General features: G+C 40.1%; 1 protein-coding gene across 5 annotated transcripts in view; it reads left to right on the top strand.

Moving 5' to 3' along the window:
• Window positions 1-23,748, top strand: part of ADCY9 (adenylate cyclase 9) — a 201,883-nt gene that overhangs the window by 161,382 nt on the left and 16,753 nt on the right. For all 5 annotated transcript variants that reach the window (XM_042854102.2, XM_042854104.2, XM_042854103.2 and 2 more), the window contains 3 exons: window positions 10,375-10,534; window positions 13,984-14,132; window positions 20,190-20,231. In XM_042854102.2, the coding sequence (XP_042710036.2) occupies window positions 10,375-10,534; window positions 13,984-14,132; window positions 20,190-20,231 (351 nt within the window). The remainder of the gene's footprint in view (window positions 1-10,374; window positions 10,535-13,983; window positions 14,133-20,189; window positions 20,232-23,748) is intronic.

A 23,748-nucleotide genomic window follows, 5' to 3' on the forward strand; every position in this document is an offset into this window, starting at 1 on the left:
AGCCTCTGATAGATGGCTGATGTGATTAGGTCCTATGATGGTGTCCCCTGAATAGATATGTGGACAGAGTTGGCAACGGGCTTTGGTGCAAGGATAGGTTCCTGGGTCCATGTTTTTGTTGTGTGGTGTGTGGTTGCTGGTGAGTATTTGCTTCAAGTTTGGGGGCTGTCTGTAAGCAAGGACTGGCCTGTCTCCCAAGATCTGTGAGAGTGATGGATCGTCCTTCAGGATAGGTTGTCGATCCTTGATGATGCACTGGAAAGGTTTTAGTTGGGGGCTGAAGGTGACGGCTAGTGGGGTTCTGTTACTTTCTTTGTTGGGCCTGTCCTGTAGTGGGTGATTTCTGGATACTCTTCTGACTCTGTCAATCTGTTTCTTCACTTCAGCTGGTGGGTATTGTAGTTGTAAGAACTCTTGATAGAGATCTTGTAGATGTTTGTCTCTGTTTGAGGGGTTGGAGCAAATGTGATTGTATTGTAATACTTTCAAGACTTACTGGAATGGTCATGCCAAGGGGGCATCATGTGAAAGGGAAAGGAAACCCCTAAAACGAGTAACCTTTTTAAAAAGCAACAGAGGGTCCTGTGGCACCTTTGAGACTAACAGAAGTACTGGGAGCCAGTTTCTTATTAATAAAGAAACAAATCAACAGAGCCAGACGTGTACCCAGAAGCCTTCTGCTACAAGACAGGCCCAGAAGAGAAACCAACAGAACTCCACTGGCCATCACCTACAGTCCTCAGCTTAAACCTCTCCAACGCATCATCAGTGATCTACAACCCATCCTGGACAATGATCCCTCACTTTCACAGACCTTGGGAGGCAGGCCAGTCTTCGCCCACAGACAACCTGCCAACCTTAAACATATTCTCACCAGCAACCACGGACCGCACCATAACAACTCTAACTCAGGAACCAACCCATGCAACAAACCTCGATGCCAACTCTGCCCACATATCTACACCAGCAACACCATCACTGGACCTAACCAGATCAGCTACAACATCACCGGCTCATTCACCTGCACGTCCACCAATGTTATATATGCCATCATATACCAGCAATGCCCCTCGGCTATGTACATTGGCCAAACTGGACAGTCACTACGCAAGAGGATAAATGGACACAAGTCAGATATCAGGAATGGCAATATACAAAAACCTGTAGGAGAACACTTCAACCTCCCTGGCCACACAATAGCAGATGTAAAGGTTGCCATCTTACAGCAAAAAAACTTCAGGACCAGACTCCAAAGAGAAACTGCTGAGCTCCAGTTCATTTGCAAATTTGACACCATCAGATCAGGATTAAACAAAGACTGTGAATGGCTATCCAACTACAGAAACAGTTTCTCCTCCCTTGGTGTTCACACCTCAACTGCTAGCAGAGCACCTCACCCTCCCTGATTGAACTAACCTCGTTATCTCCACACTGATATATACCTGCCTCTGGAGATTTCCATTACTTGCATCTGAAGAAGTGAGGTTCTTACCCACGAAAGCTTATGCTCCCAGTACTTCTGTTAGTCTCAAAGGTGCCACAGGACCCTCTGTTGCTTTTTACAGATTCAGACTAACACGGCTACCCCTCTGATACTTGCAACCTTTTTAAAGTTATTATAGTCCCGTCCAATAATAACTTGTTTGAATCTCTGTAAGTGAAACATGCAATTACCATGAAAATTGGTGCTATAATAATTAAATAAATACATAAATAGATTTTTCTTGGTATGAAACCTCTACTTATAAGCGGACAGGAAGTGTCATCTTCAGCTGCCTAAATGTAACACAAAGAGTGTCCTCCCCTCTCTTTGAAATCTGGCTGCTTTAGCCTCCCTGTGTAGTGTAATGAAACTTGGAGTCTGGTATTTTATTTTATAAAATGTAATGCGTCTTAGAAAATGGGCATGGGGCAGCTACAGCTTTGTAAGCATGAAGTTTCACTTCAGCACAATGCTTGCATACAAGTGAAGTTGTAGTCACTTTTCTTAGGGGTTGTGGAAATATTTGAACAAGAATACTGTTCATAGAATTCAGCCCATTATGCCTAGGTGTAAATACAGGAGCTTTCATTAGCTAGATATTTTTGGCAACCTATTCTTGTTCTGAATTAAAGATCAGTATGAATGAGATTGCTGAAGAGAATGCTATATCTGTGACATCCTTATTAACTGGAGTTTCCAGAGGCAATGAGCTATGGAGCACCTCAACCCCCGTTTAAGTCAGTGTAAATTGGGGGTGCATGACTTGTGAGGAGAGAGAGTTTCTGTTTTGTTCGGTTTGGGTTTTTGTGGGGGTGAAGCTTTTAAGCTATATACATATTTTAATGTTAAAAAGTGGAACATATGCAACGTTAGCAGAAAGAAGCAGAAAAATGTCTGTTGGTTGGCTCTACAAAGTGCTGTATTTTGGCCGTCTGCTGCCAGAATCACCTCCTTCATCTTACCTCAGTAATAAAGCAAGATGTATTGATCATGCACTTAACTGTGTCAAGATAATATAGCCTATAAATATTTTTTTTAAAATATTCTACTTATTTGAATTGGCTATAAGCAAAACATTTTCTCTGGAGCTAGAGATGAGTGAGCCAGCTCTATTTGCGTTATGACTTGTGCAGTACACAGATGCAAAAAGTAATTATGCATTATCTCTGCCTTATTTACATACATCCTTGATGTACTTTGGTCAGGATCCCAGCTATGGGGTGTGGGTGAAATCCAGGCCCTGGGTTGCAGGGGATGTGGTCCAAGTTCAATTTAGAGGGTCAAGGCCAAAAGCAGGAGTCATAGAATTTAAGTCCACACAGGTACTAAACAACCGAAATGAGACTAAAGAATTACAGCCCACAGGAGACTGGAATATTATGTGCCACTGGCTGAGAATAGGAGGGACTGAGGTGCACCAGTTCCCAAGGCCCCTGCAACAGCAGGGAAATGATTGAGATTAGACTCCGATAATCCCGGCATCCGCACACTACAGAAGAAGGCACAAAAACAAAAAAACCTCAGGTTACTGCTAGTCTGACCCGAGGGAAAATTCCTTCCCAGCCCCACATGTAGTGATCAGTTAGACCCTAAGCATATGTGCAAGAACCAGGCAGCTAAGCACCTGAGAGAGAGAATTCTTGGTGCCGCCTCAGATCCTTGGCCCACCCCCCATACCCTACCTCCCAATGTCCCATCTCTAGCTGTGGCCATCTCCTGATCCTTCAGAGGAAGGAGATTTAAAAAAAAAAAAAAAAAAAACTCTCCCAGAATACATGAGGTAGGTGGGAATCCCTTGTTGACCCCTACCAGTGGCAAGTTGAAAACCCTGAATTATGAAGTTTAGGAATACAGGACATACACCAGAAGTGAGCCTCAGGACTGCTGAGCCCTGTCCCTACCATCACAATCAACCCTGCCATACAATCACAACTCCTATTGGGAGGCTGTTCTAGAACCTGGCTCCTCTGGTGGTAGGAAACCTAGTTTCCAACCTGAATTTGTTCATGGCCAGTTTGTATCCATTTGTTCTTTTAGTAAAGTGTCTTTAAGCTTAAATAGCTGTTTACCCTCCCTGGTATTTATCCCTCTAATTTATTTACAGAGAGTAATCATATCCCCTCCGCGCCTTTTTTTTTTAAATAGGGTAAACAAGCCAAGCTCTTCCAAGTCCCCTCCCATAAGATAGGCCCTCCATTCCCCTGATCCTGCTTGTAGTTCTTCTCTGCACCTGTTCCAGTTGAAATTCATCATTCTTGGCACAGTGTCAAATGTTCTACTGAAGTCCTGCTGTATTTCCCATATCTAAAATATCTGTTATTTTCTCAAAGAAGGAAATCAGGTTAGACTGGCATGATCTACCTTTGGTAATCTTCTCTATTAATTTAATTATTCTTTCTTTCACAATTTGTTATAAAATCTTGCATACAACTGAGGTCAAATTAACAAGTCTGTAATTGCCTGGATCACTTTTTCCCTACTTTTTAAAATGTAAGTATGTTGTTCTCTATTGTCCAGCCATATGGTACTACTTCTGAATAGATAAAAATCCTTGCTACTGGATTAGCAATCTTATGTGCCAGTTCTTTCAGTATTCTGGGGTGGAAGTTACCCAGTCCCCCTGATTAGAGCACATTAAGAACTAAAGTTTTTCTTCCACTTCAGAGGTGATATTTTCCATTTCTAGACACTCATTTCCATCAGCCATACTGCCTTCATGCACGGGTTCTTTATTATCATGATGACTGAAAACAGAGGCAAACTATTAATCTAGTTTTTGGGCCATAGCTAGATTACCTTTAATCTCCTTCCCATCCATGCTGCATAGTGGCCCAACCCTCATACTTCCTTATTCTCTTTTTATTTATATAACTAAAAAACCTCTTTATTATTTATTTTAATTTCTTTGTCAAGAATGAATTCAGCTGGACTTTAAGCAATTCTCACTTTATTCCTACATTTTCTAACCTCCACAATGTAGCTTGCTTTGTTGATCACCCCCTTTTCCCTTTCCCAGGAGCTCTGCGTACTCCTAATACCTTTTTTTGATACTGCCCCCACAGCCATTAATTTACTGCATCTCCCACTGAAGTCTGGATTCAATGCAGTGCTTCCTTTTACTGCTTGAAGGGAGGTGCTGCATCTAGCACAGCGCAATTTCTTGGCAGCTACTGGACTGTGAACAATAGGGTTGAATAAAATTAGCTTTGATACCAAAATGTGGAATAGTACAATTGCGATAAATCCTATGCCAAAGGATCAGTGTGAAGATGTAAATATTATTGTCAAATGTAGAATTTTGCATTGTTCTGGAAGTCATGGTGGTTTGTTCAAATACTTTGCTTAAATAAAGGATCATCATGGGATCAGCTGATCAGATTTGCTGATAGATTTATCATAATGCTTGCCAGAAGACTAGCTAGGGTAAAATTTGACTGTAGTGTGGATGTCCAGCACAAGGCCCTCTGTATCACCTAATCCCTGCATGGGGTATGTATGTAGGTTGGGATTGGGGTTTTTTGTTTGCTTTTTTTGTTTGCTTTTTGTTTTTTTGGTGGGGGCAGGATCAACTGGCTGACCTGCTAAACAGAGGTGTTTTTGCATACGCTGCATGCCACAGAACTGGCCTTTGTGCCAGCCTGTGTGATGGTAGGATGGAAGGTCACTTTGGAGATAGGCTGGAAAGGAGTTGCAGATCTGCATTTATAGACATCCAGTCGCCCTACTGTCCCATGCAACTGGCAGACAACAAAAAAGTGACAAATTTGATAAGTTCTTGTATACAAATGCTAGAAGTCTGAATACTAAGATGGGAAAACTTGCGTGCTTGGTATTATAGGCATCACAATAACTTGGTGGAACGATGATAATCAATGGAACACGGTAATACCAGAGTACAAAATATATAGGAATGACAGAGTAGGTCATGCTGGTGGGGGAGTGGCATTATATGTGGAAGAAAGCATAGAGTCAAATATAGTTAAAATCTGAAATGAATCAAAATGTACTATAGAATCTCTCTGGATAGAAATTCCATGCTTGAATAATAAGAATATAATAGTAGGACTATACTACCAACTACCTGACCAGGAGGTTGATTGTAAAATGATTAGAGAGAGAGAAAGATTAGAGAATCGAAAACTCAATAATAATGGGGGATTTCAACTATCCCCATATTGACTGGGTACATGTCACCTCAGGACAGGATGCTGAGATAAAGTTTCTAGACACCATTAATGAATGCTTCTTGGAGCAGCTAGTCGTGGAACCCACGAGGGATGAGAGGCAATTCTTGATTTAGTGCTAAATGGAGCATAGAGTCTTGTCTAAGAGGTGAATATAGCTGAACCGCTCAGTAATAGTGACCATAATGTAATTAATTGTAACATCCTTATGGGAGGGAAAATACCAAAGAATGCACAGTAGCATTTAACTTCAGAAAGGGGAACTACACAAAAATAAGGAAGCTAGTTAAACAGAATTTAAAGGTACAGTCACTAGAGTGAAATATCTGCAAGCTGCATTAAAACTATTTAAAAACACCATAATAGAGGTTCAAACTGAATATTCCCCAAATTAAAAAAAAAAAAAAAACAATTTAGAGGATCAAAAAAATATCACCATGGGTACACAGAGTAAAAGAAGTGATTAGAGACAAAAAGGCATCCTTTAAAAATTGGAAATCAAATCCTCCTGAGGAAAATAGAAAGTAGCAGAAACTCTGGCAAGTCAAATGTAAAAGTATAATTAGGCAAGCCAAAAGAGAATTTGAAGAGCAACTAGCAAAAGACACAAAAACTAACATCACATTTTTTTTAAGTATATCAGAAGCAGGAAATCTGCCAAACAATCAGTGGGATCACTAGATGATCGAGGTGCTACAAGAGCACTCAAGGAAGAAAAGGCCATGGCGGAGAAGCTAAATTAATTCTTTGAATCGATCTTCACTGCAAAGGATGTGAGGGAGATTCCCACACCTGAACTATTCTTTTTAGATGACAAATCTGAGGAACTGTCCCAGATTGAGGTGTCAGTAGAGGAGGTTTTGGAACAAATTGATAGATTAAACAATAGGAAGTCACCAGGACCAGATGATATTCGTCCAAGAGTTCTGAAGGAACTCAAATATGAAATATGAACTATTAACTGTGATATGTACCAGGTAGGATAGCTGGTAGGAGGGAGGATAGCTAATGTAACGGCAATTAGTAAACCTAACCTAAGTACAAAACAAATTGGATGAATCACAAGACACCTAAATGAACACGTTATTTATTTGGGAAGAGTCAACATGGCTTTTATAAAGGGAAATCATGCCTCACTAATAACCTTGTGGACCCCCCTACAACTACCTTTTGGGCCAGGACCCCCAATTTGAGAAACACTGGTCTCCCCTGTGAAGTCTATATAGTATAGAATAAAAGCACACAAAAGACCAGATTTCATGGGGGGAGACCAGATTTCACAGTCTTTGATGCGTTTGGCCGTGAATTTGGTAGGGCACTAATGATGGAGCTCTGTAAAATCATGAATGGTGTGAAAGAAGTGCATAAGGAAGTGTTATTTAGCCCTTCACATAACACAATAAGCATGGGTCACCCAATTAAATCAATAGGCAGCAGGTTTAAAACAAACAAAGGAAGTACTTTTTCACACAATGCACAGTCAACCTGTGGAACTCGTTGCCAGGGGTTGTTGTGAAGGTCAAAAGTATAACAAAGTTCAAAAAAGAATTAAATAAGTTCATGGAGGAGAGATGCATCAATGGCTATTAGCCAAGAGGATTGGGGACACAACCCTTTGCTCTGGTTGTCCTAAGCTCTAAGTGACAAAAGCTCAGAGTGGATGAAAGGGGATGGATCACTCAATAATTACCCTGGTCTGTTCATTCCCCATGAAGCATCTGGCATTGGTCACTGTCAGAAGACAGGATACAGGGCTAGATGGACCATTGGCCTTGACCCAGTGTGTCCGTTCTTATGTTCTTATGTTGTATTGTAACACATTGGCTGGAGAAACAGCTGGGACGGGTCTAGGCAACCCATGTTGGGAGATGAATATCATTGCTCCCACCTCTCCATATTCCACCCACATAAACATTTAATATTCATACTTTATATAGGGAAGTGAATTTCACTTTCAGAGAGGTCAATTTAGGGTGGGATTTTCAAAAGTACTCAGCATTAGCCTAAACCTGCTTCCATTGAAATCATTGGAAGTTTACCAGTAACTCTAGGGGAGCAAAGCTGAGCTAATGCTATATATAACTTGAGTATTTTATTTTATTTTGCCTTGGAAATTTTTTCTATTGTCAGACTCTTTGTTGGAAAGTATTTTTCTTTACTTTATATAAAGTAAGATTTTGTGGTTATTTTTTTCTTAGATAAAAAACTGTTAATCTAAACTGGAAAATCCCATTTCCACTGGAGTTTAAAAAGCCTATTAGCTCCCTCCTGTGAGGCATTGGAATATTACAAATGTCTCACTCCTCATCCTTTTGCTACCCATAACTCGCTCTCTCTCTCTGTAGTTCTGTATGCATTCCCAGATGAACAAAAGCTTTATTAAGCTGAAGTTAAAAAAAAAATAAAACCTCAACACCTTAAAAGGCTATTGTAGTTTTCTCACAAGAACCACAAAAGTTTACTCCAGAAATTCAACAAGTTACAACTGACAAACAAACAAAACCTCCTTAGAAAGTATGGAAACACAGTGTTAGAGTCCCACAAAGAACTTTAGCTCTGCCTTTGTTCTCTGCCAGCCTCCCACTCTGCATGTCCATCACATCTGGTATTTAGGATGAAAACATATTTATAAAGAAAGTTTTGAAAAGGACTATTCATCCTGTTTCAGTGGATCCTAAATCTATTTTATTTGTACCGTTTGCCAGTAGAGTCAAGGAATTCAAGAATATGTGGCTTTGATACTCTATATATACTTCTGTGATACTTAAATGTGAACCTCTGCCCCAGTGATTTGGTTACCTAATTTTTGTTCAGGCTCTAAAATATGAATAGTCCCAGGTATGGTAACTATCAGTCTATGCTTAGTCTCACAGCATGAAACTTTGTAACAGTTAAAATCCGATATACTTTTGGGACATTTTCCCAAGCCATTGTCCCAAATATGGTCTCTCTTGGTGATAAGCTGTAAAAGTCTGTCTCTATCTCTCCTGTAACTGAGCATGGTCTTAAAGAACGGAGGAGTAGTTTGATGTAGCAATATAAAGACAGACACACTTTGATTTGAATGCTTTAGTAATGTACAATTAGTGTATCAGCAAGAATGAGGTAGTCCAGTTAGATCACTTCAGTTTTCAGAATCACTGATCCTGTGAAGTTGTGTATTGTGTGGAAAGGACTGTCTTCTTATTTTCATTCGCTCTGTGGGCAACGTGATACAGGTCCAAATGTTAGGTAGTTTGGATGACCTTAACTTCATTATGTTACTTTCTCATTTTCTTTTTAATTTTAAACTGAATATCAACTGTGATTTTCCAGACTAGCTAATATTTGTGGTTTTTTAAAGTTATGTTTCTTTAGGTTTGTTTCCTTAAATAATTTATAGTTTTGTGCAACTTTAGCTCCCGTGTTAGCTACATTTCTCCCCCACTCCCGTAACTATCTTGGATTTTTTTTTCAATTGAATTCTTCAGTAACAGGAATCTCGTGCTACATGGGGATAAATTTCACTTTTCCCTTGACCAGTGGTTCTCAACCAGGAGTCCGGGGCCCCCTGGGGGACCGCGAACAGGATTCCGGGGAGCTGCCAAGCAGGGCCAGCATTATACTCACTGGGGCCCAGGGCAGAAAGCTGAAGCCCAGGGCCCTGAGCCCTGCCATCTGGGGCTGAAGCCAAAGCCTGAGCAGTGTAGCTTTGTGGGGGTCCCTGTGGCATGGGACCCCAGGCAAATGCCCTGCTTGCTACCCCCTCACACCAGCGCTGGCTTTTATATGCAGAAAACCAGTTATTGTGGCACAGATGGACCATGGAGTTTTTATAGCATGTTGCGGCGGGGCCTCAGAAAGAAAAAGGTTGAGAACCCCTGCTCTAGACTGCATTGCGCTTTCCCATATGGTTCACTCAGCACTTGAGAGGATTGGGTCTTTAGTTTGTAAGCAATTGAGGCAAGGATTGTTTCTTCCCAAAGAGTGTTTTGTGCAGTGCCAGCTACACTGGTGTTTGCTATAACAAGTACAAATGGACTGCTGGAGGACCATGTGAGCTGCCAGCTGGCCTCCCAAAGTGCTCAGCATGACTTCTTTTTGTGCACTGAGGTCTTGCTGATCCAGTCAGTCATGAGCCCACACTCTCCTCCCATTCCTTGTTATTAAGAAGATACTGAGCCTGATACCTTAGGAGAACTTCTGTTGATTTCAGAGGGCAGCTTCTGTCAAGCTGTCTGGCATTGGGAGAGCTAGTTCAGAAGACTTTAAAATGCTAGAAAAGCATCTACCCAAACTCTTTAAGTCTGAAGCTAACTGATTAACAACGTTGTTAACTGTTCATGTACACTCCCACTTTTCCAATGTTTTTAATGTTATTTTAAACAACTTTTTTGAGTTACAAAAGCATTTACTTCAAAAAACAGCCCAATTTTTTTTTGTAAACAGGGAAAAACATGGTTTTTTTCCCACACTCTCATATCTTCCAAGTGCTAGAAGAGATTTTCTTCAAGCTTTTTTTAAAAAAATGGTTCATCTTTCATCTTTTACTGAACACTGATTTGTTTCAGGAAGTTATAAGCAAGTGATAGCATGGAATTATGCTCTGATTAGTTATGCAGCATTAACTATAGCAATTGGAGTGACCATATTATTATAGGTAAATCAGATACATTAAGTGATGCATTGGGGGAAAAAAATCTTGGTTTGTGCTTTCATTTGTTCCAGAATGGCATTCTTTCTGGAGGAGGTGATGATTTGTACTAAGCGCCTGCTGGAGGTGATTGCTGGCTGGCTGCCTCGACATTTCATCGGTGCAATCCTAGTTTCCCTCCCGGCTCTTGCAGTTTTTTCACATTTCACCTCTGACTTTGAAACCAACATACATGTAAGTTATAGGACAATGTATCCTGTCTAACTTTCTTTTAGATTTAATGGAGTAGATTGCCTCTCTCCTTGTCTTCTCCCCTTCCCCATTCCCTTCATCCATGTGATCTATATCTCTCAAGAGGATAGGACTGATTCTGTAAGATGGTATTGCTAATAGAATGAATCAGTTTTTTTACAAGCATTACCTTTAGGCAGAATTTAATGTAAATACATTTGAACACATCTTAGGAATTTTTCACTATATTAAAGGATAATTTCTGAGCGGGAATTCCTCCTTATCCAATGAGATGCTGAATATCCCTAAGGACTTGCATGGCTAATTGCTGAAGTTCAGCAGCAGTAATGGTATTAGCAGTGGATTGTGTCTGTCTGTCATATCAACAGCAATGCTGTGTTTGCACACTGTCAAAATAGGTGGAATATTTTCAGCAGCACAAAAACTATTAGTCCTCTTCTAAATGGCCCTGTAGCTCTTTTTCTCTATGTAATTTGGTGAAGTTTCCAGCATATTAAAGCTATATTTTCTTTCATTTAAAGGTGAATGTTTTCCTCATTGAACCAATTGTAGAACTGTGGGCCTGTAACAGGGTGTGACACCCACAACAGCACCAAAAGAGTTAAATGCATCTGAGAGGGTTGGTAGTCTCACTGTTTGCACCTGGGGAGGGGATGGATTTAAAAGAGGAGATAGAAGGTTAGTTGGAGAGGAGGAGAGGTAGGAAAGAGAATATAATGAATTCCCTCTCTCTGGGCAGGGGCCTGTTAGAAGGCTAAGAAGGCTGGAGGAAAGAGAAGCAGACAGTCTGCTCTGGAGATGAGCCTAAGGGACAATCGGGGAGACGCTGAGGGACAATGGCCTGCCTGAAACCCTGGGAAGGTGGAGAACTGTGCCAGTTCTAGACTGTGTTAGGGAGTGAGGCACAGCAGACTGTGTATAGATTGGAAGATCACACATTTGGTGTTAGGAGTCGTATGAGAGCAGATTAGTACCCCTGGAACTGAGTGGAACTGTGGAACTGGTATTCCAGAGAATAGAAGATCAGATGGTACCAACCATTCTTCCTGAATTATGCAGAGGCAACTGGCTGTGTTCAGGGAGCAGCAACAGGCGGCAACAGTCCTCAAGGTTGGGGGACTGGAAAGGAGTATAGAAGAAACTGCAGGGACTGGTAAACTGAGTCACACCCCAGTCAGTTTTGTGGGACTACAGGAAGATTGGTGAGACAGGCAGTGGAAGTGGTCTGCCCAGCAGTGGACAGTCTGGGGGTGATGATCAAAGTTAAGTTGAGACAAGGAAACCCTGAAATAAAGGGTGGTTCTACTTGCAGAGTTTCAGGATGGTGTAAGAAGGCAGGCCCTGTCAAGAATTGTAGGAAACTCTGGGTAACTTTGTGTGGATAGTCCTGGGGAATTGGCAGAATTAATAACCTGAACAGAGTTTTTCAGAAACTCAAAATCTGCAATTCAGGCAGGGGAACTGAAGACACCTGGGATTACACTTTTGACTGCTGGAGAACAGCCTGTCCTATATAGGGTGACAGAACCCAAGCAACACAGGACCTGAACCTGAAAGGTGCTGAGCACCTTCAACCCTTTTTGACTTCTGTTTGTCTTACATAGGCCCATTCCCTATAGTACTTGAGCACCTCCTACATATTTTTAAAATACAGTAACTATAACAATGGAATTTGTGGGTGCTCAGCCCCTCTCAGTTTCAGGTCATATGTGCTGAATGCCCCAAGTAGTAGCAAGTAAGAATGGTATTCATTACACAATTGTTCATGCACTACCCTTTTTTTTCCTGTTTCAGATCCCCTAGAGTTATTGGGTTGTTGATTCACTCACCAAGAGATGTTCCAGCTGGCCCTGTGCTCGGTGATGTTGCAACAATCATGGAGCTCTGGGGAAAGGGAACCAGTCTGTAGAGGGTCAGGTAAGTGACATATTTTACTATGACATGGTTTTGCAAAGTTTTTTTATTAATAGCATTCTATACCCTCCCCGGATGTAAAATAATAATAATAATAATTTAAAAAAAAAACTTTCCAAAGCCATGCTTACGTAGTAAAACACGACACTTACTGACCCTCTATAGGCTGGCTTCATGATGGGGCTTCACTTGAAGTCAGAACCAGTGCCCTGCCACTTTACGAGACCTGAAATGGGGGAAAAAATAAATTTAAACCAAGTTGTGTGTGGAGGTTTTTTTTAAATTCAGCTTAGCTATTCAGTTATTAAAACATGGAAAAATTGTGGTCATGTTTTAAAAAAATGTAAGTAAGTTATGTAAGTTTTACTAGTTTGCCTGTTGTGGATAAACTGTTTTTCTAATTGTAATGTGGCCTTGCTATTCTGTTCAACTGTTGTTGTGCCCCAGAAAACATAATAAAGCATTCCAAATTTTCAACTTGTAAAGCAAAGCAATGGTGTTCCACTCCACTCACAATGGAAAAGATTATGGCCACCAGAAATCATAAAGAGCAGTATAGTTAATGCTACTGAGAATAAGACCTGCAGTACAATTTTGTGGAGTTCTCTATTTTAACATTGGATCTTCATTGATTTTCTTAACACAGTCCTACTTAGTACATTACGTAAGCCGGACTTTAGCATTTGCTTATTGCAATATTGCATTCTGGGGAAATTAAGATATGTCTCAGAAAGCATGTGCTTTGCACTTCAATTTACCTATCTAGTAAAGACATGAAAAGGGAGGTTTTCTGAGATTCTTGGATTTGAGACCTGGAACAGAAAGGAAAAATGGAGAACTACCCCTTCAGCTTGGCACAAATACCAATTTCACAGAGCATCAATTAACATTATGTTAAACTTCTGCCCACTTCTGTTCCTCAAAGGAATAATTATCCACGTTGAATTCAGCACTTAGTGGAATAATAATATCCTGCAAAATATATTATATGGGCCAGCCAATTTGACAGAGTTTCTGGGACTCAACACATGTTATGTTTTCAACCCGAAAGTATAATTTGATATCCAATTTAAAACACAGGTGTGATTTAATGAGAAGCCTTAGGAGCATAATTGAGTATATGATGGTATCTATGAATGCTCAAACTGAATAGGAGGAAGTGAGTACTTTACAAAGGTGAGCTGAAGATGGAATTATAAAAAAGTAAAACTGTACCTCAGAACTCCAGCTAATGAAAATTGTGACACATTATCTGTGGTAGAAGCTTTCTTGCTTATTGGAAGCAAGAACTTTTCTAGACTTGTAGTGCTGTTTGCTGAAATTTATACAAAGGTATCAGAGTTAATTGAAAAGACAATATACTTGTTTATTTAATGTATGGATCATTTTTATTTAAATAGAAATTGTGTTCTCACCATTCAGATCATTGAATGCCTTTATTTAAATTGGTAACTATTTGTGTAGGGACTCTAATGGAAAAGAAAAGGCTAACTTGTCATTCTTTCTGTTCATTGCAGTATACCATGTTTATGTGTTGTGCGATTCTCATCACCATTGTCCAGTACTGTAACTTCTGCCAGCTGAGCTCCTGGATGAGATCATCATTGGCCACTATTGTAGGAGTGGTGCTCCTCATCTTGCTCTACATCTCTTTATGTCCAGACAGGTGAGTATTGCATGTTATCACTGGAGGCAAGGTATCGTGAGCTGCATTTTGCCTCAGGATTAACTAGTTCAGTCCCAAACAGGAAATGTTCATTCCTGTGGAGAGTGGTACAGACAGATGGATTGGGTCCTGTTCTCTGTTGGTCAGATAGAGAGGTGCCAATTTGAATGAAGCATATTTGCACATGGTTCTGCCCCTTCCTCTGGTCCCTGTAGGTGGGTTTTGCAGTTTGTTTCCTGCCTTGCTTCAAGAAGCCACTCGTGTCTCTGGCTGATCGGCCATCTTGGCTTATTTTTTCCTTGCCCTAGCCCAGTGTTTCCCAAACTTGGGACACCGCTTGTGTAGGGAAAGCCCCTGGCAGGCTAGGCCAGTTTGTTTACCTGCCACATCCGCTGCTCCAGGCCAATGGGAGCTGCTGGAAGCTGCACGGGCCGAGGGACATACTGACCGGGAGCAGTGAACTGCAGCCAGTGGGAGGTGCGATCAGCCAAACCTGGATTTCTCCATCATTGCCATCTTACAGATCCATCTGGGAGGAGAGCTTCATGATTTCTAGGAAGATCAGTCTCAAATACTAGAATCCCTTTCCTTTAATCTCTTTGAAAGTACCCCACCCTTGCAAGTGATCCATTATCAGCCAGCTTTTCCCTCCTCCCTCCTGTTTAGAATGCTCTAATCTCGGAAGAAACTTCCAAGACATGCTCTGGTTTTTTTTGTCCTCATCCCCTCTTGAATTCTGTCCAAGGATTTATTTTTGGCTTTGGGTGATGAGAGATCCCTGTATCTGACTCTGCAGCTTGTCCTTGAGGAGTGGTGGAGATTCCTATCTTTAGCAGGACCCTTCATGACCTCTTCCGTCTATTTCTCCCTCATCACAGAATCCCAGGATCTTGTATAACCACGTGAAGAATGGGATTATATTGTCTCCCAGACAATTCAAGCTTTTGATTATTTCCCATGTTGAGCAGTCAGCTCCTAATGAGGAGATTGTTTCTTGCAAGGCAGTTAGTTAGGAGAGTGTCCTTCCCATCAGCCATCCACACTGTTAAAACTGTACATTCTCAGCAGCTTACAAAGCTTCTTACTAGGGCTGTCAATTAATCACAGTTAACTCACACGATTAACTCAAAAAATTAATAATGATTAATCGCACTGTTAAGCAATAGAATACCAATTGAATTTTATTAAATATTTTGGGATTTTTTCTACATTTTCAAATATATCGATTTCAATTACAACACAAAATACAAAGTATATAGTGCTCACTTTATATTATTTTTATTACAAATATTTGCACTGTAAAAATGATATACAAAAATAGTATTTTTCAATTCACCTCATACAAGTACTGGAGTGCAATCTCTTTATAATGAAACTGCAACTTAAAAATTAAGGGTTTTTTGGTACATAACTGCACTCAAAAACAAAGCAATATAAAACTTTAGAGCCTACAAGTCCACTCAGTCCTACTTCTTGTTCAGCCAATCGCTAAGAGAAACAAGTTTGTTTACATTTACAGGAGATACTGCTGCCAACTTCTTAATTACAATGTCACCTGAAAGTGAGAACAGGCGTTTGCATGGCACTGTTGTAGCTGGTGTCGCAAGATATTTACGTGCCAGATTCGCTAAAGATTCATATGCCTCTTCATGCTTCGGCCATCATTCCAGAAGACATGCTTCCATGTTTTTTCCATTTTAAAAAAATAACGCGTTAATTAAATTTGTGACTGAACTTCTTGGGGGAGAATTGTATCTCTCCTGTTCTGTTTTACCTGCATTCTGCCATATATTTCATGTTATAGCTGTCTCGTATGATGACCCAGGACATGTTCATTTTAAGAACACTTTCACTGCAAATTTGATAAAACGCAAAGAAGATACCAATATGAAATTTGTAAGACAGCTACAGCACTCGACCCAAGATTTAAGAATCTGAAGTGCCTTCCAAAATCTGAGAGGGACAAGGTGTGGAGTATGCTTTCAGAAATCTTAAAAGAGCAAGACTCTGATGCGGAAACTACAGAACCCAAACCACCAAAAAAGAAAATCAACCTTTTGCTGGTGGCATCTGACTCAGATGACGAAAATGAACATGTGTTGGTCCGCACTGCTTTGGATCGTTACTAAGCAGAACCCATAATCAGCATGAACGCATGTCCTCTGGAATGGTGGTTGAAGCCTCAAGGGACATATGAATCTTTAGCGCATCTGGCATGTAAATATCTCGCGACGCTGACTACAACAGTGCCACGAAAACGCCTGTTCTCACTTTCAGGTGACATTGTAAACAAGAAGCAGGCAGCATTATCTCCCATAAATGTAAACAAAATTGTTTGTCTGAGCGATTGACTGAACAAGAAGTAGGACTGAGTCGACTTGTAGGCCCTAAAGTTTTACATTGTTTTATTTTTGAATTCAGGCTTTTTTTGTACATAATTCTACATTTGTAAGTTCAACTGTCATGATAAAGAGATTGCATTACAGTTCTTGTATTAGGTGAATTGAAAAATACTATTTCTTTTGTTTTTTACAGTGCAAATATTGGTAATAAAAATACATATAAAGTGAGCACTGTCCACTTTGTATTCTGTATTGTAATTGAAATCAATATATTTGAAAATGTAGAAAACATCCACAAATATTTAAATAAATAGTATTCTATTATTAACAGCGCGATAAATGGCGATTAATTTTTTTAATCGCTTGACAGCCCTACTTCTTACCATGAACTTTGGCTCTCTTGTCCTAATGTGTAACTTGGTAGTGGCCTCTCGCTCTAGACCATTCTACCTCCCACTGGAGGCCAATATTTTACGTCCTTTTCAGAGACTTCCTGGACCACACAGTGCAGGAAGCTGATGGCCAGGCAACATGCTCATCAAAGCAAGTCCCCTCAAGAAGCATCTAAGGCATTCTCCACCTCTCTGCTGAGGTTCTTAAATCTGGGTCTAGTAAACAAAATAAAATTTCCTTAACAGACCCTCCTTTGCTCAGAAGTGGACACCAGTGCTATGGGAGGAAAAGTCTGCCCCCTTTGGAAAGAACTCAGAACTGGAGTCAACCATCAAGACAGCATTAAGCAGTCATCTTCTCTTTCTCTCATTCTGCAAGTCACTGATTGGAATGTGGATAATGTTCTAAAATGTGGTTCCTTGCATATATTTTTATTACAGAACTTTTCAACAGTTTCTACTGAAAGCCGTCCAGGTAGCATGGGAGAATCTGGAAACACTTCTTCAAGTCCCAGTAGCTAGTGGATGGATCAATCAAACACTCCTTCAGGATCTGCCCTGGATATCATCACAACTGATGCCATTTTCTTGGATTTCAGCGGCTTATTGATCACTTTTTGTCACTCCAGGTGTGGTGGTTGAACTTCATTCCATTCCCTTTCACATCCTCTCCTGGAAAGTGGTTTTTAAGAAACCATTACCTCAGTTCATTGTGTGGGGATGTTAGTGCCCCTTTCCTGTAATTTCCCCTAACTGATTTTTTTTTATGAGGGAAAAATAGTTCTTTGCTCCTGTCCCAGCTTTTTGCCTGAGTTGTAGCCTTCCTCATTAACAAGATCTCTCGTCCAAGTTTCTGACTTCACCACAAGGCACAGATGAATTTCTTATACTCTGGTGCAGCCTAGAAAGAAATCCCATTACCTAGTCATCCTGTTCCAAGGTCCCAATAACGGACAAAAATCCTCTAGTTTTACAGTCTCTGGATGGATCTGGCTCTGCAGTGCACCTGTTCAGTGACAGACTTCTTGTGCTGTCCTTAGATTAGAATGATCAATTGTTTCCCATTCCTGAGCAGAAACAGGGCATATATCCATGGATGAACTGTGCCGTGGTGTTACCTGGGATTGGTACACACCTTCCTCGAGTACTGTCCCTTTGACCCCTCCTCATTACCCAGGTGTTTAGTTTCCTGACAGCCTTAATGGAAACAATCCAGTTACTAATTTCTGGTTCCTTCTCCTCTCACCTTCGATCTCATCTCACTCTTGTTCTTTCTTTAGTCCAACTATTGGTTTCTTCTGGGGGTGCTGCAACCCATCTGTCTGGGGGTGCTGCAACCCATCTTCTGGGGGTGCTGCAACCCATCTGTCTCTGCCAGTGGCAATCTCTCCGTGAGAAAATCAAGTTTCTTACCTGTTAACTTTTTTCTGTAGTACAGTGGCAATCCTACAGACCCCCTAGCTTAAGGCCCACCTGGGCTTTGACTTTGGCTGAGAAGTTAGTGTTAGGGATACGGTAGGATAATCTAATTTGCTCATAACTCTAGATGTCATCGCACTGGAAAGTGGGCCTGCAAAAAGTTTCTTAGCCGGGGTGGAAAATGTTCATTCTGATTGGCATTTCCTGGCTGATTGATTGTGTCAGGTCACATCCCATTTGTCTATTTTTGCCAAATGCCATGGGTATAGACAAATGGGATGTGACCTGACACAATCAATCAGCCAGGAAAAAAATTTAAAGGTAAGAAACTGGATTTTATGTCTAATTCATTATTTCTAGTCTTCTAGAGAAAATTCCAGGTGCAAATAGCTGGTCAGATTGTATCCAAGCACTACAGAGTTATAACTTCTCCTGCTCCCCCTACATCTCAGCTGAGTGCATGGATTGCACAAGGCTCATGTTACTAGCCATTCCAAAAGGCTGGGGCGACATCCTCACCCACGTATCAGCCAACACAGTCAACTTACACTGCACCCTCTTCGGGGAGTGGGGGGAGGGTGTTCATGACAGATTCCCTTGGTGTGTTAGGGTGTGTCCAGGAAACACCATGTCTCTGGAGTTTCTGTTGGGTGGGTTGTCTCCAAGCTCCCTCCAGCACAGGCCTATGCCTACAAGGCACAATTATAGTATATTTTGTCCTGTGTTTTGTAAAGCAGTGACCGTTAATGGACAAAGTACAGTAACTGCAGAACATTTTGTCACTTTATTTTATAAAGAGAAATTCATATCCAAAGTAATACACACCCCTATACAATCCTAGATCTAGCAAAACAATGACTAGAAGCAACAGAAAAACAGAACATGAAGACTAAATCACAGCTCCCAAGAGTTTTCATTTGAAAACCTTAGTAATAGCTAGTTTTCTTGCAATATCTACGGTGTTAATCATGCTTTATTGCCACAGTATTGGCAATTCTTCATACACTATAGACAGACCCATTGTTGCACATTTATTTTTTAAACAGTAACTTGCTGGTGGTAGTTGTTCTTGGCACATGTAACTGAGCACTGTGTGCCTGGCTGTTCTTTATATTAATTGCTGATAGAAGAGCCTGGAATGCAAAATTCAAAGCCTCTCTGAGTTGTTCTTCTGTAATGGCATCTTCATAAAGAGGCTATTTTTCCTCTTTTGCCACTTTTTACAGAGTTGATCCAATGAGACTGGGAAGTAATTGCCTTTTAGTGTTCTTAACACACTCCTCCATGTATCTCCAGCTAAGTGTGAGGGTTGGAACTGATCTGAAAATGGCTTTTTCCAGCCATTGCCTTGACTACATTACCTCCAGTTACTCTTAGCTGGAGAAACTTGGATCATCGTCTCTATGCTTCTGCCACTCCCAAGCAAAAGTTATTGCTGAGGGCTTGTCTACATCACGCAGCTTTTAGCGACAAGGCTGTGTCGACACAGCCTTGTCGCTAAAAGTCAGCATGTGTAAATGCTCTTTGTCGGTACTTTGTCAGCACTTTTGCCGACAAACTACTTCCAGTCCTGCGAGTGACGTTAGTTTTGTCGGCAGGAGAGCGCTTCTGCCAACAAAGCCACGTTCACACTGCCACTTGCATTGGCAAAACTTTTGTCTTTTGTGGGGGGGCTTTTTTAAGCACCCGTGAAAGACAAAAGTTTTGTCGACAACTTCGCAGTGTAGACATACCCTTCAGTCACATTCAAGAAAAGTTTGTCTGGAATTCAGGTGCAAAACAGATTACTGATCATAGTCCCTTACAAACAAAAAAGTTCAACTGAACTAATCTGAAGTATTGTCAGGTTGCTTTGCGTAATGGTCTTGTTTTCTTTCTAATGTTTTAATACCTTTATATTTCAGCTCCACTGAAACTTCCCACCTAGATTCAGTACAGAACTTTAGGTAAGCTTTACATACAGTGCCCATCTCTACTATGTTATGGAAAACCTCTTGTTTCATTCCTTTTTTTCAACATTATCTTTTACAAAAAGTTGTGTAAACTAGATAAAGTATAGCTTTAAAATGTTTGTATGAAAATGTGTTTTCAGTCAAATGTATGTAAAAAAACAAACTTTGGGTGCACAGCAGCATACAGGGATTCAACAAGTTGTGTCTGTGCTATGTGAGTACGCAGGAGAGCAAACTAACTCTACAAATGCATAGAAGGAAATCAACAAAGTTGATGCTAATATGTGAAATGCTCCCTTATTTATATGATTTTCTAAGAAATCGAGAGTTATTGTGGCAGATAAATTATAGTATTTGTTTTTCTAGTGGTAACTTCTTTTATTTTCTTTTTTAAGTACTATGCACAGATCATGGGCCAGATTCTTTCCCTCTGTCCTGTCTGCTTTGTGCCACTCAGCAGTACATACTATGGGGAGTCCTTAGCTGGCTCCTACACCAACTGTCCCCAACTCCAGTTTAGAGAGTTTGTTGGAGGCAGTGTAGAGCACAGCTGCAGTCTGCCAATTCATAATTGGCAAGTGGTCCCGTGGGCACTACAGCCAGCTGCTGTAATTTAGAGTAGCTCCAGACTCAACACATTTGACAGCATAGCCCCCTGTTTTTAAACAAAGCCTGTGTTATTAATGACCCCTTAGAAATTGAAAATTTCATAGATGCAGTTTACTTGTCACTATTTCACTGTGGTCAACTCCCATGATTTTATCGCAAGTTGCTGAATAAAACAACTGCTTTCACTGAAGTTAGTAATTGTGGAAACATTTCTTCTGGGCTTGGGTTTTCTAAAAGTATGACGCTCTCTTTGATTTAACTAGTGACTATGTAAACATATTATCAAATAGTAGCTCCAGGAAGAAGTGTGTTCTGAAGATCACTGCTCTTCCTTGGAGTATATATTATAGGAAAATTACATTGCTCAGTTCTTCTCTACGTGAATGCAGTCATAATTTCAAAGAATGTATGCATTTTTCTGAGGTCTGAGGATGGTAGTTGTGCTTTCCAATTCTAGTATAGGATTAATTTATTATGTCTCATATTGCAGGGATTTTTGAGCATTTTGTGTGTGTGTGTGTGTGAGAGAGAGAGAGAGAGAGAGAGAGAGTCATTAAATATACCATTATTTTTAAACTGGAATTATAACTTGGACAAGCTATAAGCCAAGCTACTACAACAGACTATACATAAATTTAAAACTGAACATATAAAGGCATTGTGACCAATGAAAAATAATGTCATAATATTTTCCTCAGCTTGGGTCTTCCTTATTAGTTCATGGAATTAGGCAGGCACTTCTGTAGCTCAAAACTGCCAGTGGCTTCCAGATAACTATTCATGAGCACTAGAAAACCTAGCTGGCTGTTAATCATTTAAAAATAATTCTGATTTGTGTAATCAAGGGCAAGCATGACTTCATTTTAGTGACTAATCTTATACTTGCAATGGTCCTACAAATAACAAAGCTAATAGCCAGAGAAAATATCCTAGTATGAAAGTATTTTACTTTTGAAATTATAACAGTTCACTTATAGTTGATAGATAAAGATAGGAACAGATAATAATGCTGAGATTTTCAAAGGAGCCTAATGAAATTAGGCATCCAAACCCCAGTGGAATTCTACAGAAGATGGACACTTAATTCACTTGATTTCCTTAATGAGTCCCAACCTAAAGATGTAAATATTGACTGATACAGTGACCAAAATACATGTCACATCAAACACTTGTATGCTCTACAATCTCATCAACGTTCTTACCATGAGGAGTTTGTAGTTATATTTTTTTCCAAATGATCATTACTTTACTGAAAAATATAAGTGTGTGTTGTCGCGTGTGTGTGTATATATATATATGTGTGTGTGTGTATGTCTGTATTAGACACCTTATGCATGCTTGTGAACATATTTGCTCTTTCTCTATAAGGTGTGTGACAGTTTTAGCAGGCGTTGCTTGGTTGGCTGTCATCTTAAATTTAAATTTGGAAACCTATATAAACGCAATAGGAAGTTTGCAAAAGTGCAAACTGAGGACACACATAATTGAATAGTGGCACTGAAAATCGGCATAGTTTTTAGATATGATCTGTTGTAAAGATACAGAATTGTGAATTAATTCTATTACCATCTCTGCCACAGATTTGCTGTGCAATCTAACTTACATTTTCAGCTTTTTTATTTATTTTTTGTTTTGTTTTCTGTTTTCTGTTTGAGTTCTAGTATTTTGTATTAATTAGGGCTTCCCCTCGCTCCAGGTGATTGGAGACTGATGAATCAATAAGAAGCTGAGATCCTCCCTAGGAGAAGTTATTGTTGTCTCTATTCTCACTTAACTGTCAGCACACAGACTTTTTCTGTGTTCTGCTGGTGGATTTGTAACAAGTGTACCTGGAGGGAGACCTTTCCCCTTTTGTTTTGCTTGACCGAGAATTAAGATCTTTATTAAAGTGGTATCAAAACAGCTACCATCTGTGAAGTCTCAGCACATAAGCTCTTCTAAGATTTGGTCAACACATAGCTTTTTTGCACCTGTGCAGCTAAATCAGTACATCAGATTTGCCTCATTGCTTTCCAATAGAAGGCACACCATTGCTTCTTGTGTCCCATGTAATCAAAACAAGATGCTGTTAAACAAATGTCCTCCCAGTAAGAGTCAATACTCTCCCTGCCTCAAAGCAGATAGTATATTTTTTTCTCCACTGTTCATAGTTCCCAAATGGAATGATGGATAGGCCTTTTGAGATAGAGACTCAAATCTGCCTTGTGATTTAGAAAAAACTCACACCCCTACTTTTCTTCCCCCACCTTTACCCTCCAAAAATTTTTCTAAATGGAGTTCCTATGTCCAGTATCTTCTATACTTGCATCAGGGTATAAAATAGAGTGTTCACACCATCTCTGTCCATCACCCCAGGATGCTTAACATCTTATATGTGTAGCAGCATCCCATTTACAATATCTCAGATTCTACATGATTCATCAAAAATTCCAATGCACAGCTCTATTGGTCTCCTCTCTTTTTCTCATTGTTCAGCCCTTGTATTCTCTCCAAAGATCTAGTTGTTATGCATCTGCTTTATATATAGGAAAATACAATTTGAAACCCAGATTACTAGCTCCTAGGGAAAGTGTCCAAGAACCTCTGCTATAAGGAGAAAGCCATTATGTTGCACAGTTTTTGTGATCAATCCAAAGGAAAGCTTCCTGGCTCCAGCTAAAGAATTTTCACAGGTGCTGTATTCAACACACAGAGAGGATGAAAATTCCAACTAACTTCTCAGGCTTTTGTGCCTGAAAGTATTTAAACTATTTAAACTAAGAGTCAGCTTGAGTTTTTTAAATTCACCAATTTTTAAAATTCCATTTTCTATTACTACACCCTTTAAACAGCCCTGAATTTTTTTGTATAAGCGCCTTTTAAAAAATTTGTAAGGCTTTGGTTTTGGTGGGGATTTTCTGCT

Source organism: Chrysemys picta, chromosome 10, assembly GCF_011386835.1.
Source record: "Chrysemys picta bellii isolate R12L10 chromosome 10, ASM1138683v2, whole genome shotgun sequence".
NCBI lineage: Eukaryota > Metazoa > Chordata > Testudines > Emydidae > Chrysemys > Chrysemys picta.